Source organism: Phalacrocorax aristotelis, chromosome W, assembly GCF_949628215.1.
Source record: "Phalacrocorax aristotelis chromosome W, bGulAri2.1, whole genome shotgun sequence".
Lineage (NCBI taxonomy): Eukaryota > Metazoa > Chordata > Aves > Suliformes > Phalacrocoracidae > Phalacrocorax > Phalacrocorax aristotelis.
Genome location: NC_134310.1, coordinates 29921307 through 29943677, shown reverse-complemented (window position 1 = coordinate 29943677; position 22371 = coordinate 29921307). Strand labels below are relative to the sequence as shown.

Below are 22371 nucleotides of genomic sequence, written 5' to 3'. Positions count from 1 at the left end.
TGCTTGTCCCAGCATGTCGCGCCCATTCTTTGCCCACAATCGATCCCCCCGATTGTGCCGTGACTGTGCAGGACACACGCTCCTGCCTCCAAGAACAAACCCCAGTCGAGAGCAGAACAGACAAAAGACTGTCGGTAGCTGACGTCTTCAGCGCTTCTATTTGGCACTGAGATGTGGTGACGACAGGGACTTTAAATGTCTGGACAAGTTCCACTAGCCAATGTGTCAGCACATCTGGACGCACGCAGCGAAATGTGGAGACCATGCTAAGACTTCAATTTTCTGGCCAACTGAAATAATTTCATTTGTTTAAGCAACAGTTGAGAGCGTTTAATTGTTTTGGACCCTCCCATCTGTTTTAATTACTTCTAGAAAAGCATTTTCTCTTTGACCCCGTGAGATTATTGGCTGTCTTACTATCACGGGTCCCACCTGTAACGAAATAAAAGGTGGGGGGAAAAAACCCGTGGTCCCAATCGGAAAAAAAGTTCCATTTAAAGCCTTTTTGGTCTGAAAACAAACATCTCCCTCAGTCTCCTAATACAGCACATTCAGAGGTGTTGAGCACATGTGGTTTCCATTGACTTCGTAAGAGCTGGTTGTTCAACACCATTGAAAAACAGAGGAGAGCGTTTCAGTAACTGGCCAGCGGCGGGGCAAGCACAAGCCTGGATAAGAAACTAAAGCACAGGCTATGAAGAACCCTGTGAACAGCCACTACACAACTGCCGGTCGTTTCTTTTGAGGAAGACTTCATCCTCATCACTGAATAACTGGAAGAAAGTCTGAAAATTCTCTGACTTGCTCAGCGGGGCAGAAACGGCCGCGTGCTCAGCCACGGCACCGCGCGCCTGCAGCCCCCTGCGTTTATCTGTGCTCCCTTACTCGTGTGCTCTGGAAAGCGGATCCATGAAACCAGCCCAGGAGAGCAGAGCGCGGCCCCATCTAACAGGAGCTGTTCCCTCTGCAGGACTCTTCAGGAGTGGGGAGAAAGGCTCAAGCCCTCCTGTACTTCGCACTTTGTACCTGGAGGCGCTTCTCACTCCCTGCAGGAAACAGCTCTGCGCTCACAGTGCAGCTCCGCAGAGCGTATAAAAATAGCAAGAGTCCAGAGTGGGAAGAGCACGCTGCGAGAAGGGAACAGCAAGCAGCTTGCTGTCTGCTACTGCCTGCGCCACCAGCCACGCGGAGGCAGAAGCGACTGCTGCTTCACACGCTAAGGCGGATCCGTCGAACTGCTACTGTAGGCTGACTTTCCAGAACACCATCACAACTTCTCTCCCCTACCTTATTCAGAGCGTGCACAGGAATGTGGGAGGCTTCAATGTCCTTCAGGTCTCTCTCGGCATCATACTTGAGATCGTTGGAGACGCTGAACCTGTGAAGCAAGATGTGGCTCTGGTTATCTCCTCAGGAGATAGTCAGGGCACGCACAGCGATAAATAGCTCTGACTAAAGCAACAGTAGGTGTGCAAAACTGTCACGTTTCCAACTGCCCACACACCCCAACGCCAGATCCTACAGCAGACTCCAGTCTGCCGCTTACAACAAGCTGTGTGCGCTCTGCAGTAAAACCCCATACTCCAGGGGCTCGGGTCTGCACCCGGGAAGCCTGCGAATACCCACCCCTCCGCCGACTTCAAAGGCAGCAGGGATAGGCTTGACGTTGCACTCCAAGCAGTACATAATCTGCTATTTCATAGTGACTCATTCTCCATCACCGCTGCAGGGGAAATATTCCCATCTCACAGGCAGCAAACAGGCACAAAGAGGTGGAAACGGCTTACCAAAGGCCACAGCATGAGTCAACTATAAAGCCAACATCAGCACTGAGGAATTCCTTACTCCCAGATTCAAACTAACTCCAAGGTCTTACGGGAAAAGAGGAAGAAAAAAAAAAAAAACCAATCCAAATAACTTACCACAGAGCTTTTTTCCTCCCTTTAAGATAATTTTCAAAGATGATGCCCGCAACTGTCCTGCCCTTTCCAACTCCAGCACCGTCCCCAATGAGGAACCCAGCTCGCTGCCCATTGGGTAATAAAACTTCATGTTGCTGCAAAATCAAGAACAGAATTGGAAATTAAGCTGGATTTGCCTTTGCTGGCAGCTTTCGTGTGAGCTTATAAGACCCTTTCACACAGTCCACCGATACAAGTGCATTTCCTGCCCCGATAAATGACAGCAGGAATGGTCAAGTGTCATGGCCCCGCTCACACGCGGCACTTCAGGGAAAAGGCCCCCAGGCCCTCAAAATGTAAAGCACTCCCTCTGCAACAGAGGTCAAGAGTTCTGGCCTCTTTGGGAGACAGACCCCCCCAGACGTCCCCAGTCCCAAATAATCCTTTGAAAAGGCACTTCAAACGCCATATGCCAAAGCTTCTGAAGTTTCATCACCTATATTACAGGTTATTTTGAAGCACGCTTGAACATCTGTCCATACAAAAGGCAGTTTCTTTCTAGCCTAAGACATGCAAGCTGGGCAAGGTGGAGCCACGTACCTGGCAGGCATAAATGATTGCTTCCAGCTGTAGTGCAGAGAGTGACCCTTTGTCAGCAACAGAGCACGGCAGGGAAAGGCTGTAGGTGATGTCGGGCGGGGGGACGCTGGACAGAGTGCTCGTTTCAACCACGAGGTCGGGGTGGTGCTTCCCAATCTTGGCTAAATGACAACACAGAAACCAGGTAACTCAAGGTCCTCACTCCCCTGGGGCGCCTCAGAGAGGTGCAGACCTCATATCAACCGTCTGTAGCCCTCTGCTCGGGAACAGAAGGGACAAACCCGACGCCTGCCCCTCACTCCTTTGTGCCCAAACCAAGTCATGCCTCCCCCAAAAGCAAGCAACACACAAGTGTTCTGTTAAATTAGCGTAGCCCCAACAAAGGATCAGCACACTGGCAGCTTTTCTAGAAAATCACAAGCCTGGGATGTGCCACACCCACCACCATATACTGCTTGCAGAAAAATAAGGGAGCAGTGAATTTGGTTGACCCTCAATGGAGAACAGCGATTCCCATACTCATGTGATGGCAAGACACTCACACTTTGAAGGTATATATTCTGCATAGGTCTCCGTTTGCCCCAGCTCTTCTGTTTCTTCCTCCTCACCTTCATCCTCCTCCTCTGCGGGAGCCTGAGACTGGACAGAAACACAGCGTTGACCACACGTTGATGCTCTCGCTGAGCTACGCACACACGTGGTGCTGCACAGCGCCACAAACTACCATTTGAACCATCCCTATGCAAATTCACAAACCCTTCAAATACAATTTGTGTCATTTGCAGACTACAGCAACTCGGGGAACGCCGCCTGCGAGAGCCCACCCCGGGGGCCCAGCAAGTGCTTTAAGAGCTACTTTCAACGCCTAGTCCGCACCAAATTAGGGAAAGATGTTTACGTCACTTTTCAGAGGGGCTGTGAGCTAGCACGAGTTCTGCCCAGCTGTGCTTTAATCCGGCCCCGAGTAAGGGACCTAGACTGGCTTTAAACTCAGCGTGGTACTTGGCGGCATAAAAAAGTCACGTAACTGCAGGAAGAGCAGCCTCTATAGGCTGTGCTGGTTTAGCTGTAAAGAAAGCCCAGATCATTCTCTGACATAGCGACGTTCCACCACGGGAAAGATAAGACACTTCTGGGAAAGGGCAGTGACTTGTGTCTGTCTGGTATTCTTGTCTCGCTCCCTCTGAAGGGAGAAGAGTCAGAACGCTCCCCTCCACACTGCGACGTTACCGAGTTAAGAGCCTGGTGTCTGATCCCACCGAAGCCCACCATCGCTCTCACCTGGTAGCTTATGAGGAGCGGGGTGTTGGGGACAGCAGAAACACAGTCACTCGAACTGTTTAAGCCAGTGAACGATCTGCTGGGTGAGAACAGCTGGAACAGAAAGGGTGCAGGTGAGGAAGCGGTCTTAGCCCTCAGCCCTCCGACCCCAGCGAGGATGAAAACACGACAAGAGCAAAGTACTTGTGCTCTGTACTCGGATCTTACGCGCTGGTGACGTCAGTCGGCGTTAATACTTTCTGTTTGTGAATGAAAAGCCCCGAACAATAATTCTGGAAATTAATAAATCTTGCAAATGCCAGACGCGCCTTTGTCAACACACACGCAGGGAATAACTGACCAAGGTAAATACATTCCTGCAAGAAGGGCGAACATTTTGTGCGTGTGATGAAAGCCTGCAGGGACACACGTCCTCCCACGCCTGCAGGAGGGGAGTCTCCCTGCCAAACTACACAGCGCTAAGACGGGTTGTCCCAAAACGGCACGTTTTGCCTTCAAACACAAGATCTCAGGCGTAAACCCACCCTTCACATGCCTCCCAAGAGCGCTAACAGAGTATCAGTGCAAACGCTGCCACTTTCAAAGGACTCTTAGAAGCCAGCGGTCCCCGTCGGGACCTGACCAAAGTTTATTCTGGGAGTACTGCCCTGCGCTGGAGCAGTTACACTAGTCACTGTGCTCCCATTTGCGTCGAAACGGAACGGCTCTGCCGCTCCCGACAAGCCAGGCCCTCGCTAAAGGGAGCCGCGCAGATTCCCGTCGCGGGAGCGCGTGTTTTATTCTGAACGGGTGAGTCCAACTGAGAGCTCTGGGTTGGATTTGCTGATGGAAGAGGACCAGCACCGCTCTGGGGACCGCAAGGGGAGACTGGAGTACAGCTGAGGAGATCCAAACAGGGGGAATGGGAAAGACTGAACAAAACTGCAAGCAGAAGCAGTCGCTGGGAAAGGATGGAGCATTAATGAGAACACCAACACTTGACATCTTACAAACTGGCCTTGAGGCAAGCATTTACTTAACGATTTTGCAATTTTGTTTTTAGCATTAAAACCACCATCCAGCGTAATTAGATAACTGCACCAGAACACAACCCGTGGGTCAGCACCAATCAAGAGCCGCCCCGACGCTGGGGACCGCTATCCTTTGCCTGAGACCACCAAAGCCTGCACGCTTCCAGCTGCCCCTCAGGCTCGCCTCAATCTTGCAGAGAGCAGAACCTCCACTGCAGAGGCCAGCACGAGGCTCAGGAGCTCAGACCGCACGGAGACCCCCACCAGGCCCGTGACGGCGGGGTCAGGCTGCCGTACGGGCTGGCCAGGGCTCTCCAGGCGCCAAATGCTGTCTCGGAGTTAACGATGGCTTTGGACCATCCAGCCCGCTGCACCGCAGCCAGCTAGGAGAGCTCCCAAGACACTCCTAGCTGGGAAGGCACGATTGAGGAGATCCTTTGTCTGCCCCTTCGCAAACAAAAATCACACTGGAATTTCCCGACAGTAAGCAAGGTCAAGCCAGCAGCTCATGGCATCCAAAGTAATCAGCAACTCCAGAAGCAGCACTACTTCAAGTTTATAGCCTGCGAAGAGTGCCAGAGTTACAAAGAGACCCATGCTCCACCAGCAGAAGTGAAAGATGGGAAGTTCTTATGCATAAACACTCCAATTATTTCCTTTTTTTCGAATTAGAAAAAAAAAAAAGAGAAGAAGAAAGAAAAAAACACCCTCCATTACTGGAAGCCTGAGTCAGAATTACCAGAAGGAAGCTGGACGGAAGAGCTATTTTCAGTGCCAACAAATCTGGAGAGCAGGTGAAACATCTCCACCTACAAATCTGAGCTCAGTGTAAAAGTTTCTTCTCAGGCAGGAGAAAGGCCCAGATCTGGGATGGCAGGACACACTTCTCTCAGTTCTGGCAGTGGAAAGTTAACGCAGGTCTGGTTTTGCCTCACGCCACCTTCGAAGTACAAATCCCTGCTATCCCCATTCAGCAACGTGGCTTTGGCACACGGCATTTCACCTCGAGTATTGCAAAGGAAGCAACAGAAATCTTGGTTGGTTGGAGCATTGAGAAACTAACCGCATCGCTGAGAATCCGCTGCGGGGGCCAGTCCAGGTGCGACCAGGAGCTACAGTGGGTGATGCATCATCTTGCCCCGGGCTGAACTTGCACAGTTCCTTCCTCTCCCTACCCTTGCTCACCGCCCAGTTTGATTTTCTCCTTTCTCTATGCTACCTATCTAAAAACGTTAACGTAAGAGGCATACGCAGCATTCACGAGAACGCTGGGATGTAAGCAGGAGACAGACTCATTCGGTAAGGATGCTGACAGTTGCAGTCAGACTCAGTCTCACTCCATTTCTTCCCTCCTGGCATTATTCTCCATTTTGCCCCATCTTGCCGTGACTTCCATGGGAAGAGAAACGGTCACATCTGGCTGACAAGCCAACTCCCCTCTGCATAAATTCATTCCCTGTCTGTTGAGCTAGAAGGGTGTTCACATTTTTGAAGTGCTGCGAATGAGTTAGACAGAAAAAACTGCATCAGCAGCTCACAAAGGTTCTAACTACAGGCTTCAGAGGCAAGGCTTTGCTTCCCAATCTTAAAAACACTGTGAACTTGCGAGACGGTTGTGAGAAAACACAAGGGTTTACACGATCTATTTTTAAAAGGTATTTCACAACTGCATTACAAACGAAGCAAATGTGGTTTTTTTCTGCTAACTCCTCCAAATATTTAACGGTCTCGTAGCTCTTCCCTCCGTGCCCATTCCTGAAGCGATAAACAGAGGCAACACGTCCTGTACATCTCCTTTCCGTACGGGTAACGGCACTCCCCGCACGGGCGCGCGAAGGCGGCTCTGCACCCAGCCATTTCCTCTTCCATCACAAACACTCCACCTAAAGCTTCAGCCCCGGGCACTCGAGATAAGGGTTTCTCAGCGAGCGTGAACTGCTCAGCATCGCGCAGTCTCACTGTGATGCTTTTCCCCCGTTTTGCTCTCTCTGCCTTTCTGTAAAGCCATTTCCCGAGTGCTAGCGATAGCGGATAGAGAGAAGGGGGAAAGCTAAAATATAGACGTAGTCTTTTCCACACCGTATCTTCCAATTGCTACACAACAGGAGACAGCTCTTTTTATTCCCTTTTTCAAAGAGGACGTGGTACAAGGCCGCTCTTGTGCCTGGGATCGGTACAAGATGTGGTTCTCACCCAGCTTGACTACAAGGTGTCCCACATACCAGAGCTGGTCAGGGATTGCTGTTTCTGCTCCACCTGAACCTCTGAGACTGAAATTCTGCCTCAGTAAATTGGCTCCTGACAACACAGCGCAAGGCTGGCCGTCGCCGCCAGGTAAAAGCTGACTGCGCGGCTACAACTGATGGATGCGCTGCCTCCAAACGGGCCAGGGCTGGACTCGCCTGCGTTACGTACGGTGTAACGGGACCGACGTCCAGCTTTGTACTGTGGCTTAGTAACTGCTCTGGCTGCTCCAAGCCAAAATTCCTTCAATTTTATGGAAAATGAGGGTGGTGTAACGATGTGGGAAGGGACGGGAAATGATTGCTTAAATTGCTTGTATATCGGTGCAGGATATCAGCGAAGTCTCCGTCCTGTACTGAACGTTACAGTAAGGAACATTCTTCGGCGCTGCCTCGAGATTTTGCAACAGGCTCGTCTCCTTTAACAACAACAACAGCAGCGTATTTGAAACACAGGCAATAAAACAGTTGCCATCCATGAGTCAGCCTGACACCCACTTACCTGGTGCCCTGTGAGTTACCACCTCCCACGCAAAAATGAAACTGAAATCTCCTGACCAGGGCGCACCTAACGGACGCCTCCTCACGAAATGTCAAACTCAGTAAAAAAAGAAACCACCACCAAAAAAAGCAACCAACCCCCCACCACCTCTGTAGTCAGAAAACACAGATAAGACAACGTTTAAAATAGCCGGAGATTCTTTTCAAAAGGAAGTCATTTATAAATGGAATTCCGAGGAGTTAATTGGCCTTATCTGTAACAAGGGGCGAGGGGAGGACATGAAGAACAGCATGCAACGGGACCGGAGACGGCTGCTCTGCTACAGTCAGACAAGTTAGTCTCACACTTACATGACACATATTTGTTCCTCGCTCACATTCTTTACGCTGGATTTAGAACAGCTTTTCCCAGTGAGGTTTTTGCTGTGTACTCCGCAGTCAAAAAACTACAAGCTTTTTTAGGCGTCAAGTATCTCGACCAGAGTTCAGTTTAAAAACAGGGCACCACAGAACTATTTCTGTAGTGATTTAGGCTACTACATAAAAAACCATTAATAATAGGAAACCAGGAGTAATAAGGCACGTGCCTTCTCCGTCCTGGGGGGTGTATCCGCTTTCTAGCTCTTTTAATCACCCACTTTACAAGCCTGTGGTGTCTTCAGCCATTTCTTTGGTTCCAATAGCTCTGCTCTCTTCCTGCTGTCCCAGACTTCAAGTTCAAAGTGGTCCGAAGTTACGAGGCTGCGCGTGGATGGCCAGTGCAGCCCCCGCTGCCAGCACGGCGGCACGGCCCTTGGTCTGTAACACATTCATCCATGGGAAGGAGGGCAGCGTATTCTCTGCCTCCAATTACAGTCACGCTGAGGGCCAAGCAGATGCTGCAAAGGTGATCAAATCTCACTGACTTCAGCAAGAGCTCAGGTGTCTGATTTGAGGATCTGCATGAATGGCCTAAGTTCTCACAGAAAGTCTAAGGCAGAGAGAGGCTTTGATTACCCAAGTCCCAGGCCAGGACCCTCACCACCAAGCCACACTCCTTCAACGCCAACTTGCCACAGAGCCACACGGCAGCGTCATTTCAAAGCAGAACTGCTGCCGAGGCTCTTACTTCCAAGCTGCGACAAACAGCCAGCGTGCATCATGGAAATACAGTCACACGCACTACGGGCTGCAAAAGGCAGCCTCTAAAATCACAACAGAAGCTCAAAATACAGCAGTGACTAAAGCACAGGCACGCCGGACAGCCTTCTGGGGCACTCACGTTGCGTGTTTTTCACCCACGACCTTCGTAAGGCAATGACCTACAAAACAAACCTACCGCACAGCTGGGCACCCACTGTGGGGGCCGAGATCTAGCGATGCAGCAGACGGGTACGATATCGGTTCCACCAACAGCCGAAGCCGGTGGCTACCCGTAGTGACTGATACCAGGTTGTGCAATAGTGAGTAACAGTCCCACAGATGAGGGAAAACAGACGGCACAAGGCTGGTGAAAATGCACAGAACCACGTGCCACTGTGGGACTGCCGGGAGATCACACGCCCAGGAAAACTCAAGAGATGTAAAAGCTTGCAGCGACTTGGGACACACAAAGTAAACACAAATGGTTAGTCTTAGGTTGAGACAGAGTTTGTTTTTTCATCATTGTTACTAAAATATTTGCCATGGAGAATAAACAAATGGCGGCGGCTGCCGCTGGGGACAGTTAATGATCTACGTCATGGTGTTTCCCCTTGAGTCCATCTCTCCAGCACTCCGGAGCGCCCTGTCGCAGCCCGCTCTGGACCTGCTGAACGTTTTGGGGATACATCTTCCCCGTGACGCCCCTGCCTGCCACCGCTGTCGGAAGAAAGAGCTAAAGCCTGCACCACACTCTGAAAGAGCGCACGCATCCCTTTGAGGACGTCTGCGTTCCCTCCTGCTTCCAGGGGACTAAAGTAGGTGTAATCACTTCATCCCTTCCCTCCCCGAGCGTAGTTGGTAAGAGCAAAACAACATCATCATACTGCAACTTCACCCCTGTAGGGAATTGGGTTAGTTTCTTAATTTCTTGGTGAAAAACCACGGGATGAAGCCTGAGGTATTTATTGTCTATTGGGGAGGATGAAAGAGGAGCAGCCCGTACCTCTATTTGGTTCTGCTGCGGCGTGTTTACATCCCATAGTGTTGGCACGTGGTTCAAACTATCGGCAGACAAGAAGTCCTTAGGATCCGCAATGTCGGAGAGGGAATCCGCAGGGGACGAGAAGAGAGAGTTGTTGTTGGAGAGCTCATCGAGGTATGAAGAATCCTGAAATGGAGAAATGACCACAGTTAGAGGGCGTGGGATGGGAAGACTGGAGAGCTCCTGTCTCACACCTACTCATCCAGGAAGTTTTAATTTCTTGCTATTAAATGAGCAGCTCCATTAATTCACGCTCCATAAAACTTCAGAATTAACTTGTAAATGAGGACATGCTCTCAGAAGCTGTTTTAAAATCTCAGTTTCTTGAAAAAGTAGGAAAAACGCTGACTGGACAGAAGTGCCGGTACATGTTCAAGACTAACTCAGGCGGCGTAGCTCCACAGAGGGGTGTTGAACAAGACATCAGTCACCTCAGCTTGTATTTGATTAAAGAGACTGCTGAGGGGTGAAAAGTCCTCAGCCTAACACCCAAAGGACTCAAGCATTTGATTCAAGCACAGAGGCCCATCACCTACACCTGATAATGACACAGCAGTTTAATTGCAACTTATAACACAGCAATACCTGGAGGCTTCGGAAAAAATTAGTCCCCTCATGCCAGGTTCTGCTCAAACGAGGTTGCCAGGAGCAGCGGGAAAGGAGCGCTAGTGGCATCTGGATTTGCATCTAGATAAAACTTGGCAAACCTACCAATCCTTTTCCCAAGGGCATGCCTCAGTCTGGACAAGAAAGGAATGTGCTTCAGCGACGAGGATTGGGCTCTGCCCTTGCTCTTTTTCTGGTGCCTGCGCTGAGATGGCTTACAACTGTTTTGTTTTGTGCCAGCCCAGTGATGATGTTGGCTTGAGTCCTGCAGACTCTAGCGCAGAAAGAGCCTTCAGTCCCCTCCCTATCGTTAGTTCTTTGTCTGGTTTTTCAAATTTCAGGTGGCAAGAACTGATAGCTGAAAAACACTTCCTACTCTGCATCCTTAGCTCTGGCACAGATCACTGCACCTTCCCTGACTCTATCACATCACCTCAGCTCTCCTTCCACATCAAATACCACTTTCCAACTTTTTCAAATCAGAAAAACTTTGTCTGCTCTTTACTGAAGAGCAACGTACTCCGAAACACCAAGCTCCAGCACACGGGTCCTGTCTGGAGACACGTCTCTGTCCCAAAGGCATACGCAGACACACCAACAGGTCTCTCTTGGTGCCCCACAGGTTGCGGCCAACACAGAACAGTTCTGCGGTGCTTCACAAGGGTCGGGTTTGTCAGCACAGAGCCAGCTCAAGCTCTCCGCTAGGCCAGATAACCAAATGAGCGCGATAATGCTGCGGCACGGCTGCCAGGAGAGCTGCAGTGGCTGATTTGAGGAGAAATTGCTGTTCATTTCCAGTTAAGGGCCAATTTACTACTACAAGGCAGAAAGGCAGCCAAAGATTTTATTTTTTTTTCGAAGTCACTTAGCCCAGCCTGACATAAAATCATGAACAGCTGAGCCCGCTTGTGCTATTCCTAAGGACTTCTGGCCAAGAGCTGGGTCAGACTCCCCCCCGACTGTTAATAAAAGTTATGTTTTTGCAGTGTTTAAAACCATCAGGACACGTTCCCTCCACCTCCTTCCCAGACATGCCTCGTTCGGCTCCCAGGATGACAGTGGCTACTCCGAAGCCACGGCATGACGGCTGAAGTTTGTATTTGTCAAAAACCACCTGGGGGGGACCCAAAGGCTCGGGGAGAAAGAGCTGTTTGTTAGGCGGTGCTGCTCTGCGGGACACCCTCCCGCTAGCACCGGGTCCTTGTGTGACACCGCTGCCGTCAGCCCGACAGCAGATGGGCAGCGTTTCCTGTGCAGCTCTTACTCTTGATATTTCTGTGGCTATTTTAGGACTACCCAGAAACCAAGGCTTTTCAGAGACTGAAGCAGGCACCTAGATTTATCATCTCGGAGTTAGGTGATGTCTGGAAATGAGGCTCTGTTTCACCCCTGAGAAAGCAGGAAAACACCTGGGTGAATATGGCACTGGTGGGCCAGAGCAGGTGCCCCGTGCGTCCTGCCGGGGCCGGCCTGTCTCCTCCCACAGCTTTAAGCTCCTGATCTACAGTTCTGTATGGCCAGTATATGTGGGATTCAAGCTAACATTGTTCATGCTGTTGAGACTTTCCCACCTCCCAAGGTCTGTAGCCTCTCTCAACCTTCCAGTCCTTGCTGATTACCTTGCGCCACTGTGCTGCTGAAACAAGCCATCATCTCCCCTTGCTGTCCTCACTACCCTGCTGCTTCCTCCTCTGGACTCAAGATCCCAAGAACAAGCACTGCAGGAGTTCAACAGCCCCTAGACTGTCACCACGTTCTACACTCCTGTGCCACCACACCTCTTCAGGTCCAGCCGGGACATGGAGAGAGCAGAGACCATGGACATCTGGGCTTAGGAAGATACTTTAACAATTCACCCAATGCCGCTCTCTCATATTATGCCCAGTATAAAACAGTTTAGATCAATTTTGTGGCAGCTCTTCTGGCGATTCCCAGAAAGGCGGGAGAGATGGACAGGCAGATGGGCTGCGCCTTCACCCGTCTGCTCTGGTACCTGATACACGGGGCTGACACAGCATCAGAGGACCCGAAGCAGCTGAAAACTCCACTTAGGGTGTCTGACAGTCCAGATCCCACACAGAGATAAATACAGACCGGTATCAAGAGGCTCATAAGAGTTGCTTTGAAGAAGTGTCTTTCAAAGCTCAGCACTAGAAGCAACAGCTATTATCTTCTCCGAGTACCTACCACAAACAGTGACACGAACAGCTCCTGAGGCGGACCTGGAACTACAACATTCCCACTCAAAATCGTGATGGTACAAGTGCTTTGTCCACAGGCAGTGAACGACGGCGGGTTAAGCAGCCGGTCCCGAGACGCAGACGTGCTGGGGAGATCCTGAATGCAAAGCTAAAAGAGGCACACCTCGGGCCTGGCCACCTCGCACACGTCGGACGACGTTCGGAGACGCAGGAAGAGCAGAAGCTTGCGCCCAACAAGCCCTCAGAGCTCAGCTCACATGAGGAGGTGCAAGAGCTAGTTGCTATTCATAACAAGCAAGAGGAGACATCATCACCCCTGACAGGAAATCTAAAAGACGAAAGGCATCTATTATAATGTGCGTGCTGAGGGGAGAAGCGCGTTTCTCCTCTCCCAAGGAGAGGCAGGCCTGGGGGGTACCACGCTACAGGCAAGAAAGAGCTAAACCAAACGGCTGGAGTTGCAAGGCAAACCCAGCTTTGTTTCGCCAGGGGTTTTTTTGTTTTTTCTTTTCGTTATGAGAAGCTTCGACACGCAGATCCACTTTGGCATTTATCTACCGAGGTTTCGCTTAAGAGCTTCACCACCCAGCGACAGCGGCAGCAGCGTCTCAAGGAGTTGGATGGTCTCAGATCCCCACCCGGTCTCATTGCTGAACTATGGCAAGACACTTCTGTACAGGTTTTATTCACCTGCAAATACCACTGACAGAAGTCGGTTCAGGTGGAAACCTCTGCAAACACATAGGCTCTGCGACAAGAAGGGTCTAGAGCAGACTAGAGTGGCCACTGCCCATGCGGGTCCCGAAGAGAGCAAAGTGCTGGGCTGGAATAGCGACGGGACACGTGAAAGCACTGCAACACAATCTGAGATACCCCGGCAAACCCCTCCGCCTTCCTGACCCCAGCCCCTTCAATGCCCCCGCGGAGGCTCCAGCTCCATCTCCTCCACCGCTCCCCCTGCTCGAGGCACAGGACTGAAATGGGGAAGAAGAAATCAGGGATGATAGCGTTAGTCCTGGAAATGACTTCAGTGAGCCCATCCTCCTGCAGTTCTATGAGGCATTAGTCACAGACTTTCAGAGCCTCCTATTTGCCTTCCCTAACTACATTATCTATAGAGCACCAAAACTAGCAACGTGCTAGATCCCCACCTGAAGAGCTGACAGTGCAACCCCAGTAAATTAGACTTGTTTATATACAAAATGCAGCGTAATTGTTTGATGCAAGGCCATACTGATAACTACAACCCGTGCCATTATAAACCACGCCTCGGCTAATCACTCCACTGGTTTATATGGAGCAAACAGGAGCAGCTACTCGAGGGAAAGGACGGATTATCACCTAAACCATCAGCTCATGACATATCAGAGTGAGCAGGACTCCTTTCCTGGACGGGACAAAGCCACTGTCAGACCCACCGATACTCTGATAGCGGTTACAGCTGCGCCCAGCCAGGAGAGACCCTCAGCCAAAAGGTGCCGAGCCCCTGACACACAGACAGAAGGAGCTGAAAAGGAGATGAGGTGGCCCAAGAAGCCACGAAGAGCGGGGTCACACGTGCAGCAAGCACTGGCAAGCGGCGATGGGCCGAGCGGAGGGACTGCAAAGCCAGCTCCCAGGCCTGCAGAGCACTGCGGCTTAATGAACGGTCTGGCGTGCTTGAGAAGCTGCTCAGCAAAGCCGCTCCAGGCAGGTCACCCGTCTCAGTCGGCGGGACTTGAAGTGAGTTATTTTGTCACTGTTTAAGACCGATTAATAAGAATTTTTAAATTGTCTCGCTGGAAATAAGAGGTTTTTATAGTAATAGTGCTTATTTTGTGTTTCAGCAGAAGTTCAATTTCTGCGACAGGTGGGAGTTATCCCACAAAGCAGGATCTTTATTTCAAATGCTACTCTGCCACCATTCTCTATGTGAATATCTTTTCTGGAATTGGGGGGGGGCATGTATGGATTTTGGGGTCCCCCCCCAGTTTAGCATAGCCCACAACCCAAATCCAGGCAGCACACTGCAGACCATCGCTGGCAGGAGAATTTTACCACAGGGGGCTGGCAGTCCTGCTGTGCCTCCATCTCTTCAGGCTGCTTTGTTAAACACTCCTCTGCCCCAGGACAGAGAACGCCTGGGTGAAATGCTGGCTTGAACATCTCAGCCCCAAGTGCTGCGTCTCACAGCACAGGCTTTTCCCAGTTCCTCCCGTTACAGGATGGAGACAGAGCCCTTGAAGTCTGCTGTGAAAACACGGTTCAGAACTAACTGCTCAAGCAAGAGGTGAAGTTTATAGAAGCCCGCTATAAAATGGTGAAAGGGCGATTCCCATACAGCAAGGTGACCACTTTACGGAGAACTTTGTAAGGGGTCAAGAGCCAGCCGATGCAGAGGCTGTGGGTCTCACCAGCATGTTCTTTTTTTACATTGAAGTTGAAATAACATCAACGTACTAGAACAGGAGATAGAGGATCACAAATCGTCGCCTGGTCTTCACATCAGAAGATGCTCTAGGGAGTAACTTGATAAATCAATTATCATCATTTGCTGGACTTCTAAACTGTGAGTACAAACGAATCGCCAGTTGATGCTACCATGGCACACTACTTCTACCATTATCCCAAACCAGAAAAGTTATCCAAGCCAAGAATTAACTCCCTAGGAAAGATCAGAAAAAAAATCAGGGTAAAACAACCCCAACACTTAACCTCTTTCTCCCGGCCACTGGAAACAGCTCAGTTCCTTTAGCCAGAGCAAAGTCTTTGTTAAAAATAATGAAGGAACAGATGAAGTCTAAATACAGAAGTAATATGCATCCTAGAAATATTTTTGGCCATCAAGCCATCAATATAAATGGTTTATTTACTCACAATCCAGACACAGAGGAAACAAATACTCCTTCTGCACAGCAACTATCAATTACTCTGCTACACGGCACGCAGGTGATAGGGTTTTTTAAAAAAAACCCACACATATACACACAGGCACAGACAGACATACACGAGCAAAGCCACGCTGCCAGACAAGAAAGATTTGCTGCCTCGAAAGTCACAGATTAAGCAAATTATGTTTCAGGAAAAACAGAATCAAGAATTAACAGCTGCAACGTAAGCAGTTGATCACTAGAAGAAAATCTTCTAGCTGCCAACACCCGAAGTCTTTCTAAATATGGGGCAACAGACCTGCAGTCTTAAGGGTTCGGTGCTCTGGCTGGCAAGCCATCCCCTTGCTTTTCTGCACACAGCATCTGGTTTAAAAATAAAACTCCTGAAAGCTATTACAACTACATAAACACACCAATCAATTCTCCACACAGCTCCTCTTCCTCTAAGTTTCGCAGTTAGTGACCACGTTCTAACCGACATGAGGAGTCTCCCGAGTACCACACGTTTCGGCAAAATACAAATCGCATCTTCAGCACGGTAAACCTGCTCCCCCCGCCCCGCAGCAAGAGTCCTCTGCTGCCACCGCGAACACTATGGGGACACACAAGCCCGGGGGAGCAGCTGGAGCTGGCTGCCCCCGCAAACAAAACACTCCGGGAATTCCAAGGAAGAAGAAAACAAGAAAAATCAGGCATTACCTTGTAGAGAGATGGGAACTTTAGCCAGAACTGCATTTGGGACATTTTAAAACGGCATTCAGTTTGCTGTCGGCAGAGCAGGGCACGGATGAAGCAGCAAGGTGAGATTTTTCAGTATATAATGGAGAAAGGTCTTCATTCATGACCGCGACAGCAGCGCCAGCCAGGAAGAGAGCTCATCAAGGGTTTTTAAAAATTAACATGCAGAAGAAAGGAGTGAAAATGGAGGAATAAAGGACAGCCATACAGTGCGTCTGTCCTAAGCCTGTGGAAATTTGCATATAGTGTTTAGTCATGAAGGAGAATGCTCTTACTTCCTCTAAGTACAAGGGCTGACTTTCAGGAAATGATGCCTGCTTGGTAAGTCAGTGAAATTACTGGCAATGCGATGAGAATTACTGTATGTGGTGTAATTCAACCACAGATACACTGTAAACAAAGCTGTGCTCTGCGGCAGCGTGGCCAGACCCGGGGCAGGAGAGGTCCGGGCAGGAGCCCGGCTCCCCTTGACTCGTCCCCGTGCCGACCATCAATGAAAACACCGGTGTTTCCCCCACGGGAGCCCCTGCTTTGGGGCTGGGGGTTCCTGCCCTCCTGATTTCAGGGGCTCAAATGAAGCAGTCAAACTGGAAAAGATTAGGAAAGTATTCACAGCTCCCCCCCCACACCCCCCCCAAGAGCCACGTGCTTTCTTTTGTCTTCAGTATCTGCCCCACCCCAAATATCGCAATTACAGAATAAAAAGGAGTAGGCATTTTCTTATACTTTTTTTTTTCTAGATTGTGATTTTAATGCATCCAGGAACATTGCCGCCTTCTTCCAAGACCTTCCCTTTTCATTTTATTTAACAGTTTTGTAACAGAAATAAGCAAAATTTCTGGTGGGGAAGAGAAAAAGGGACAAAAAAAAGGGACATCTGAAAGGGATTCAGTCACCGTAAGCTTAAGGCAAGTCTGCCCCAGCACAGCCCGAGGCTGAAGGAGAAGTGAATTTGCGAGAGTACCCGCCGCCCTGCAGAAAAACCATGAGAATGGTTCTGTTTGCTTTGGGTGCAAGAGGTTCCTGTTTGCTTCTCTGGTGCCGGGCTCTGGCCGCAGGGTTAGTGCCCCCGAGCTCCCCCGGCTCGGGCTCGGGCCGGACCCTGCACCGCGCCGCGGCCGGGAGCGCGGCTTCGGCCGGGCCAGGGGAGGGCAGGGAGACGGGCTTAACCCGGCCGAGCACAAACCCAGCAGCGCAGGTGCACGTGCCGAGGATGGGCAGAGGAGCAGATCTCTCGGCTCCCGCTCCAAGTCTTTCCACGCAACCATGGCACGGCTTCAAACGAAACGCAGGTCGTCGCCGCTCTGCGTTAGAGCCGGCGCTTGGTGCCTGCTGTCACCGCGGATGCAAGCGCTCCTTGGGGCCTCGTGCTGAGAACTGCTGGAAAAATCCCGCGTTGCAAAGCACTTCCCAAAAACACCAACACTCTGAAGCGACAGAAGACAGCGAAGCCCCTAGAGGCCCGCAAGAGGTGAGAGCAGAAAACGACGTGCTCTCCAACCCTTCTGAGAACCAGGGGAGACAAACCGGAGCGGGGGTAGTTTTGCTTTACATCGGACGGGGAGGGAGGACCGGCCCTGCACGCTGGGTCCCGGGGCTGGAAAGCCACCCACAGGAGGCAAAGCCACAGCAGGGCTCGCTTCCAGGGGCAGCTGAGCACGCGGCGCAACGAACCACAGCACAGCGGTTCCACGGGGATGAATACACTAATAGCCCCTAATAACGAGGATCCACCACCCGTCATGCAAAACACCTGGTCCAGAAGAGGTTTTTTTTGATAAGTAAATGAGAAAGAAAACTGCCTCTCCAGGCACTGGGGCTCCAGCCGGGGCTGCGGTCAGAGAAAGCGAGGAAAGGGCAGCCCCAGCAGCCCTCGCCCCGGGAGGAGCCGGAGCATCGCTGCTGTGCTCTTCCTGTTATTAGAGCGCGTTTCGCCTCCCGGTGACGGCTGCGAGCAGCAGTTACACGAGGGCTGCCACAGAAGAGGCATTCTGCAGGAACTGTGGTGAAAATGAAGCGTTTGGTTTCTGTGGGCAGCTGGTTTGGGGTGGAGAAAGGCAGTGGGTTTTCACTGCTGCTTTTATCTGAATTTTATTGTATTTAATTAGCTGGTAGTGCCCTGGAGCTTGGGATAGGTGCATTAATGATACACTTGATGTGAGGAGACTAAATACGTCTTTGCAATGTCTTAATTAGTGACTTGCTGGTGACTGCCTTGCTCTGCGACCTTGATTAAACCACCAACACTTACCTAAGACTACCACGGTCTTGCTATTTATGCAACCTTTTAAAAGCAGGTGGTTTATTGCCTCTTCCTTTTCTGTTAGAGGACGAACGGGGCAAAACATAGGCAACAAAACTGGACCACCAAAAGGAAGCAAGACGTATGACATTGTTATAGATAACCAGGACTGCTAAATTGATTTTGCAAGACCACAGTAATATAATCACAGAAGATAAGGTAACCCACTGAGAAACCGCCACCTGGAATTTTAACAGCCTGTCCTAGGGGAGAAGGCATGCCACAGCATTTCTGCTCTCCACAATTAATTCATGGACACGCATGCTGACAGACAGGGACAGGAAAGCAGAATTATTCCAGCATTCACGTTAATTTGACTTACCACCTCCCAGCAAAAACCGACACGTACAACCCAGGTAGCTACTCTGTCGAGTAACCTTCAGAGCATCCTCTCCCACCTCCTAACCGCTGACCTGCAGGACAGCTTCCTGAACGCCCTGATGGTTTCTTGAAAGCACGTGCTGAACTTCTAGGAAAGCACAGCTACAGATCAGTCCAGACTAACGCACCTGGCAGGAGAGGACCTGGCAGCTCATCACTCTCACACGACCAAAGAGCTCGGGACTAAATTTCCTGAGATACTTAGCTGCCAGAAGATGGGATATTCAGACAGGTCCGAGCACACTCCAGGCTCGGCTTCCCAACCCAGTGAGACACGCGTGAAAAAAGCCATCGGGCCCCTGAATGTCTCTGCAAGCCCCGCTGCTGGGTACCCATCCCGTGCAACCAGGCAGCTGCTGTGTGGGAGGGATGCCTGAGCAGCGACTAGGACACAAAGATCAGATCACAGCCGTGTGTCTCAGAAAAATAAGTCTAAGAGCAGCCGAAGGGTGGAAGAGTACTGAATATCTGCACGTGCGGCTCGTCCTAACAGGGCTGCGGTTTTTTCGGAGGGATGAAAGGTGGGGGAGGATGTATCGTACGGACCGTGCCTTGCTTTTCCTGTTCCCATGACACGGCTGGTTTCACCCAGCTGGGTGCAAGGCTTTGCATTTGGGCTGTTTCAAGAGCCGAGAGCCATTCCTGCCACGCACAGGGCAACCTCTGCTCTAGTTTCAAAAGCGAACGAGAGGAAGCAAGGTGCGTGGTGAGCGACTGCACCCACAGGCTTTGACACATTGAGACCACAAATGGTTTATTTTTAAAACGGACACCAAGAACAAGGATAACAAAGCAGCTGGTCGGCATTTTCTAACCAGAGCTGAAATTCTGTGTGTGTAAGGGGGATGTTTGGATCAGCAAGCCCTGCCAGCACACGGCTCCCTTGAGGACCGGGAATCTGGAAGGCAGTTGCTGTTTGTTCGGGAATGGGGAGAGGACGAGGAGACAGCCTGCCACCGAGCAAGCGCAGAGGGGACCTCCTGGGCTGGGAGATCCATGGTGTGAGTGCAGAGAGCCTTAAAATAAGGAGAAACCAGGAAAACTTGTGAAGCATAAATAAAAGCCAGCGAGAGAGTAAGCTCTTGCAGGTGATCCTGGAAGCTGGAGGAAAGCAGCGCGTGGCAGCAGGCAGCGAGATGCTGCGACTCGGGGAATAACAAGCATATGAGCCCAGGGAAAGAAAAATGACTGAAGAAGGTGCTCGTGTCAGGGGCGGTATTTCTCGTGGGGTCTGCTGCAGTAGGACCACCGGTGTTTTGACTGCATTATGGCTCAGGACACACAGTGACTGCCAGCAGAACTGGAGATGGGGAAACTCACTTGATCAGACTGACTCAGACAAAATCTGCTTTGAATTAAAGCATCTATTTTAAAACATCTCCCAGTGGTCTGCTATTAAATTATATTACCAGCATTTTTTAAGAGCACTCTTTCAGACCAGCACTTTTCCCGCTTTTGTTAGCTTTATGAAGGGGAGGAGGCAGAGAACAGTGCTTGCCAAGAACTTCAGAAGGCAGTTCTCCAACGCCTCCTGTGCCTTCCCTCCCGAGATGGACACCACTGTTTGAAGGGAGCGATACAGATGAAAACTAACAAGTCTGGAATGGGGGAGACACCAGAGCCCTCCAGGCCCTCGTACCCCCTCCCTAGGGCCATGGGCATCTTGACGGGCTCCTGCAGTCCACAGCCAAGCACACCTGACAACAAATTATGCCTCAAAAGCAGAATTAGTCTCACTTAACCACAGGTCTCTCCACCTGAGAGTCCCAAGAGCTCCTCTTGTACATGGAAGGGAAACATTTACTCCTAAAGCACGGTGCATCCAACCAAAAGGAGACGTCGCTTTAGATTAACATCAGCTGCACCCCAGATGTGTCGTCTCCTCCTCGGCAGCCAGCTCAGGGCGGCCAAATCAGACGATCGGAGCAAACCGAGCACTCAGTGGGTGAGTTCCGTGCTGGTGTCCGAGCCCTGCAGCTCAGGCAAGGGCTGCAGCACCCGCACACACCTGAACACAGCGCACGGGCACCGACCAGCTCCGGCGTGCCTGGCGTGGCGCGGCTCACCTTCACGCAGCCCACAGCCACAGCAGCCAAAGCCTTTACAGGTGCCGACAGCTCGGGCCGATGCCGCTGTCTCCCCACACAGCGAGGGCGGTGCTCGCTCAGCTCCACGCCGAGGGCAGCGCCGCCGCAGACACAAGCACCGCGCTCGCGGCCACCCTGCTGGGGAGCGCACGCTGTCACCACCAGCCAATTTCACCGTACTTACTGTAACTAGGTCAGACGAGCTGTTAGAGTCACAGCCTTCAGCTTTCTAAACCGAGGCCTGAAATAAGCGTTAGGCTTCTCACCGAAAGTGTTTTTTAAAGTGTAATTAAGTCAGCCAAAACCCCAGCCCTGGAGTGCAAAAACAAAGGGGTGAGCATGTAAAGCAACTCGTTCGTAAAATGCTTCAAAGGCACCAGAGCCGGTTAATTGTCTTCAAATTGATTTTAATATCTGTATCCCCAGTAGACATAACTCCAGGACAGCGATAGGAAGTTCCAGGACGTTTCTTATTCCAGGAAACTCTTCATCTCGGTCAGAACCAAGTCTTTCATGTAATTTAATAACTGTTACATTGATTTCTCTTAAATCACCACAGCTCTGCGCGCTGAAGCACTTTTAAAAATTAATACTTTTTTTAAGAGCAGGTTAATTTCTCCCCCACACCTTTAACAAGAAAGATTAATAGGAGATTGCAAGGGGCCAGTAGTGAAAAGAGGGCTGGTTTATGATTAACACGTGTGGTCAAGAGCCCCCACACACCACAAGCAGATCAAACAAGGCTGTAACTGCATCTTTACAGCATTACTGCAAATGACTCTACCCAAGAGCAGCCAATTCCTCCCTGCCCCCACCAGCTAAATCACTCCGGACTGACCTCCTTCCTCCGGCCCAGGCACAGCTCATATTTTAAAAGGGGTACCCGAGATTCCTGCCAAAGCGTTTACACGCAGAGCCATTTCACTGAGCAGAAAACGAGGGAGCCTCTGCAGAGCCCCCTTGCACACCTGCCACGCTCCACAGGAGCTGCTCACCGCGCTGCAGAAAGATCGGGCTTGTTTTTCAGGGTAACTTATGGGAAAAGAAGTCAGAAGAGGTGGCTTCCATGCACCCAGAAAGGTCCTGCTCTGGGCAGCCACAAGGAGCAAGTCAAATGAAGTTAAGCAAAGGGCAACGCGGACTGACTATCAGAAACAGGCAGGATCATTTCAGATAACAAAAGGAAGGAGGAAATGGGCAGAGTCACATGCTTTAAGTAATTCTAAACAGGATAGAACAGTGAAGTTTAAGGACAAGTCTGTGGTCCCTGAGAGCAGCAAGTATTTAAGTGACGGGTATGCTTTTCTAGAACAGGCTGCTCTGCTCTTACGGTAAGGCCCTGGGGACGGACGACAGCCCAACACACACCCCTGCGGAGGGACGGCGGATGCCAAAGTGTAAGCTAAAACCTGGATTTAGTGTTTCGTTGTGGCAATTAACAGCTCTTACCATCAGTGACACAGGGTAGACTGACATGATGAAAATG

The 22371-nt window shown here is 50.7% G+C and overlaps 1 protein-coding gene across 4 annotated transcripts in view; it reads right to left on the bottom strand.

Moving 5' to 3' along the window:
* SBNO2 (strawberry notch homolog 2) overlaps positions 1 to 22371 on the bottom strand; it is a 67868-nt gene that overhangs the window by 16708 nt on the left and 28789 nt on the right. For 3 of the 4 annotated variants that reach the window (XM_075077277.1, XM_075077276.1, XM_075077279.1), the window contains 6 exons: positions 9662 to 9826; positions 3783 to 3875; positions 3044 to 3140; positions 2502 to 2662; positions 1923 to 2056; positions 1288 to 1378 (listed from right to left, as the gene is read on the bottom strand). In XM_075077277.1, the coding sequence (XP_074933378.1) occupies positions 1288 to 1378; positions 1923 to 2056; positions 2502 to 2662; positions 3044 to 3140; positions 3783 to 3875; positions 9662 to 9826 (741 nt within the window). Of the gene's footprint in view, positions 1 to 1287; positions 1379 to 1922; positions 2057 to 2501; positions 2663 to 3043; positions 3141 to 3782; positions 3876 to 9661; positions 9827 to 16076; positions 16346 to 22371 lie in introns of those variants that run through there. The other variant, XM_075077278.1, reaches the window with a different exon arrangement.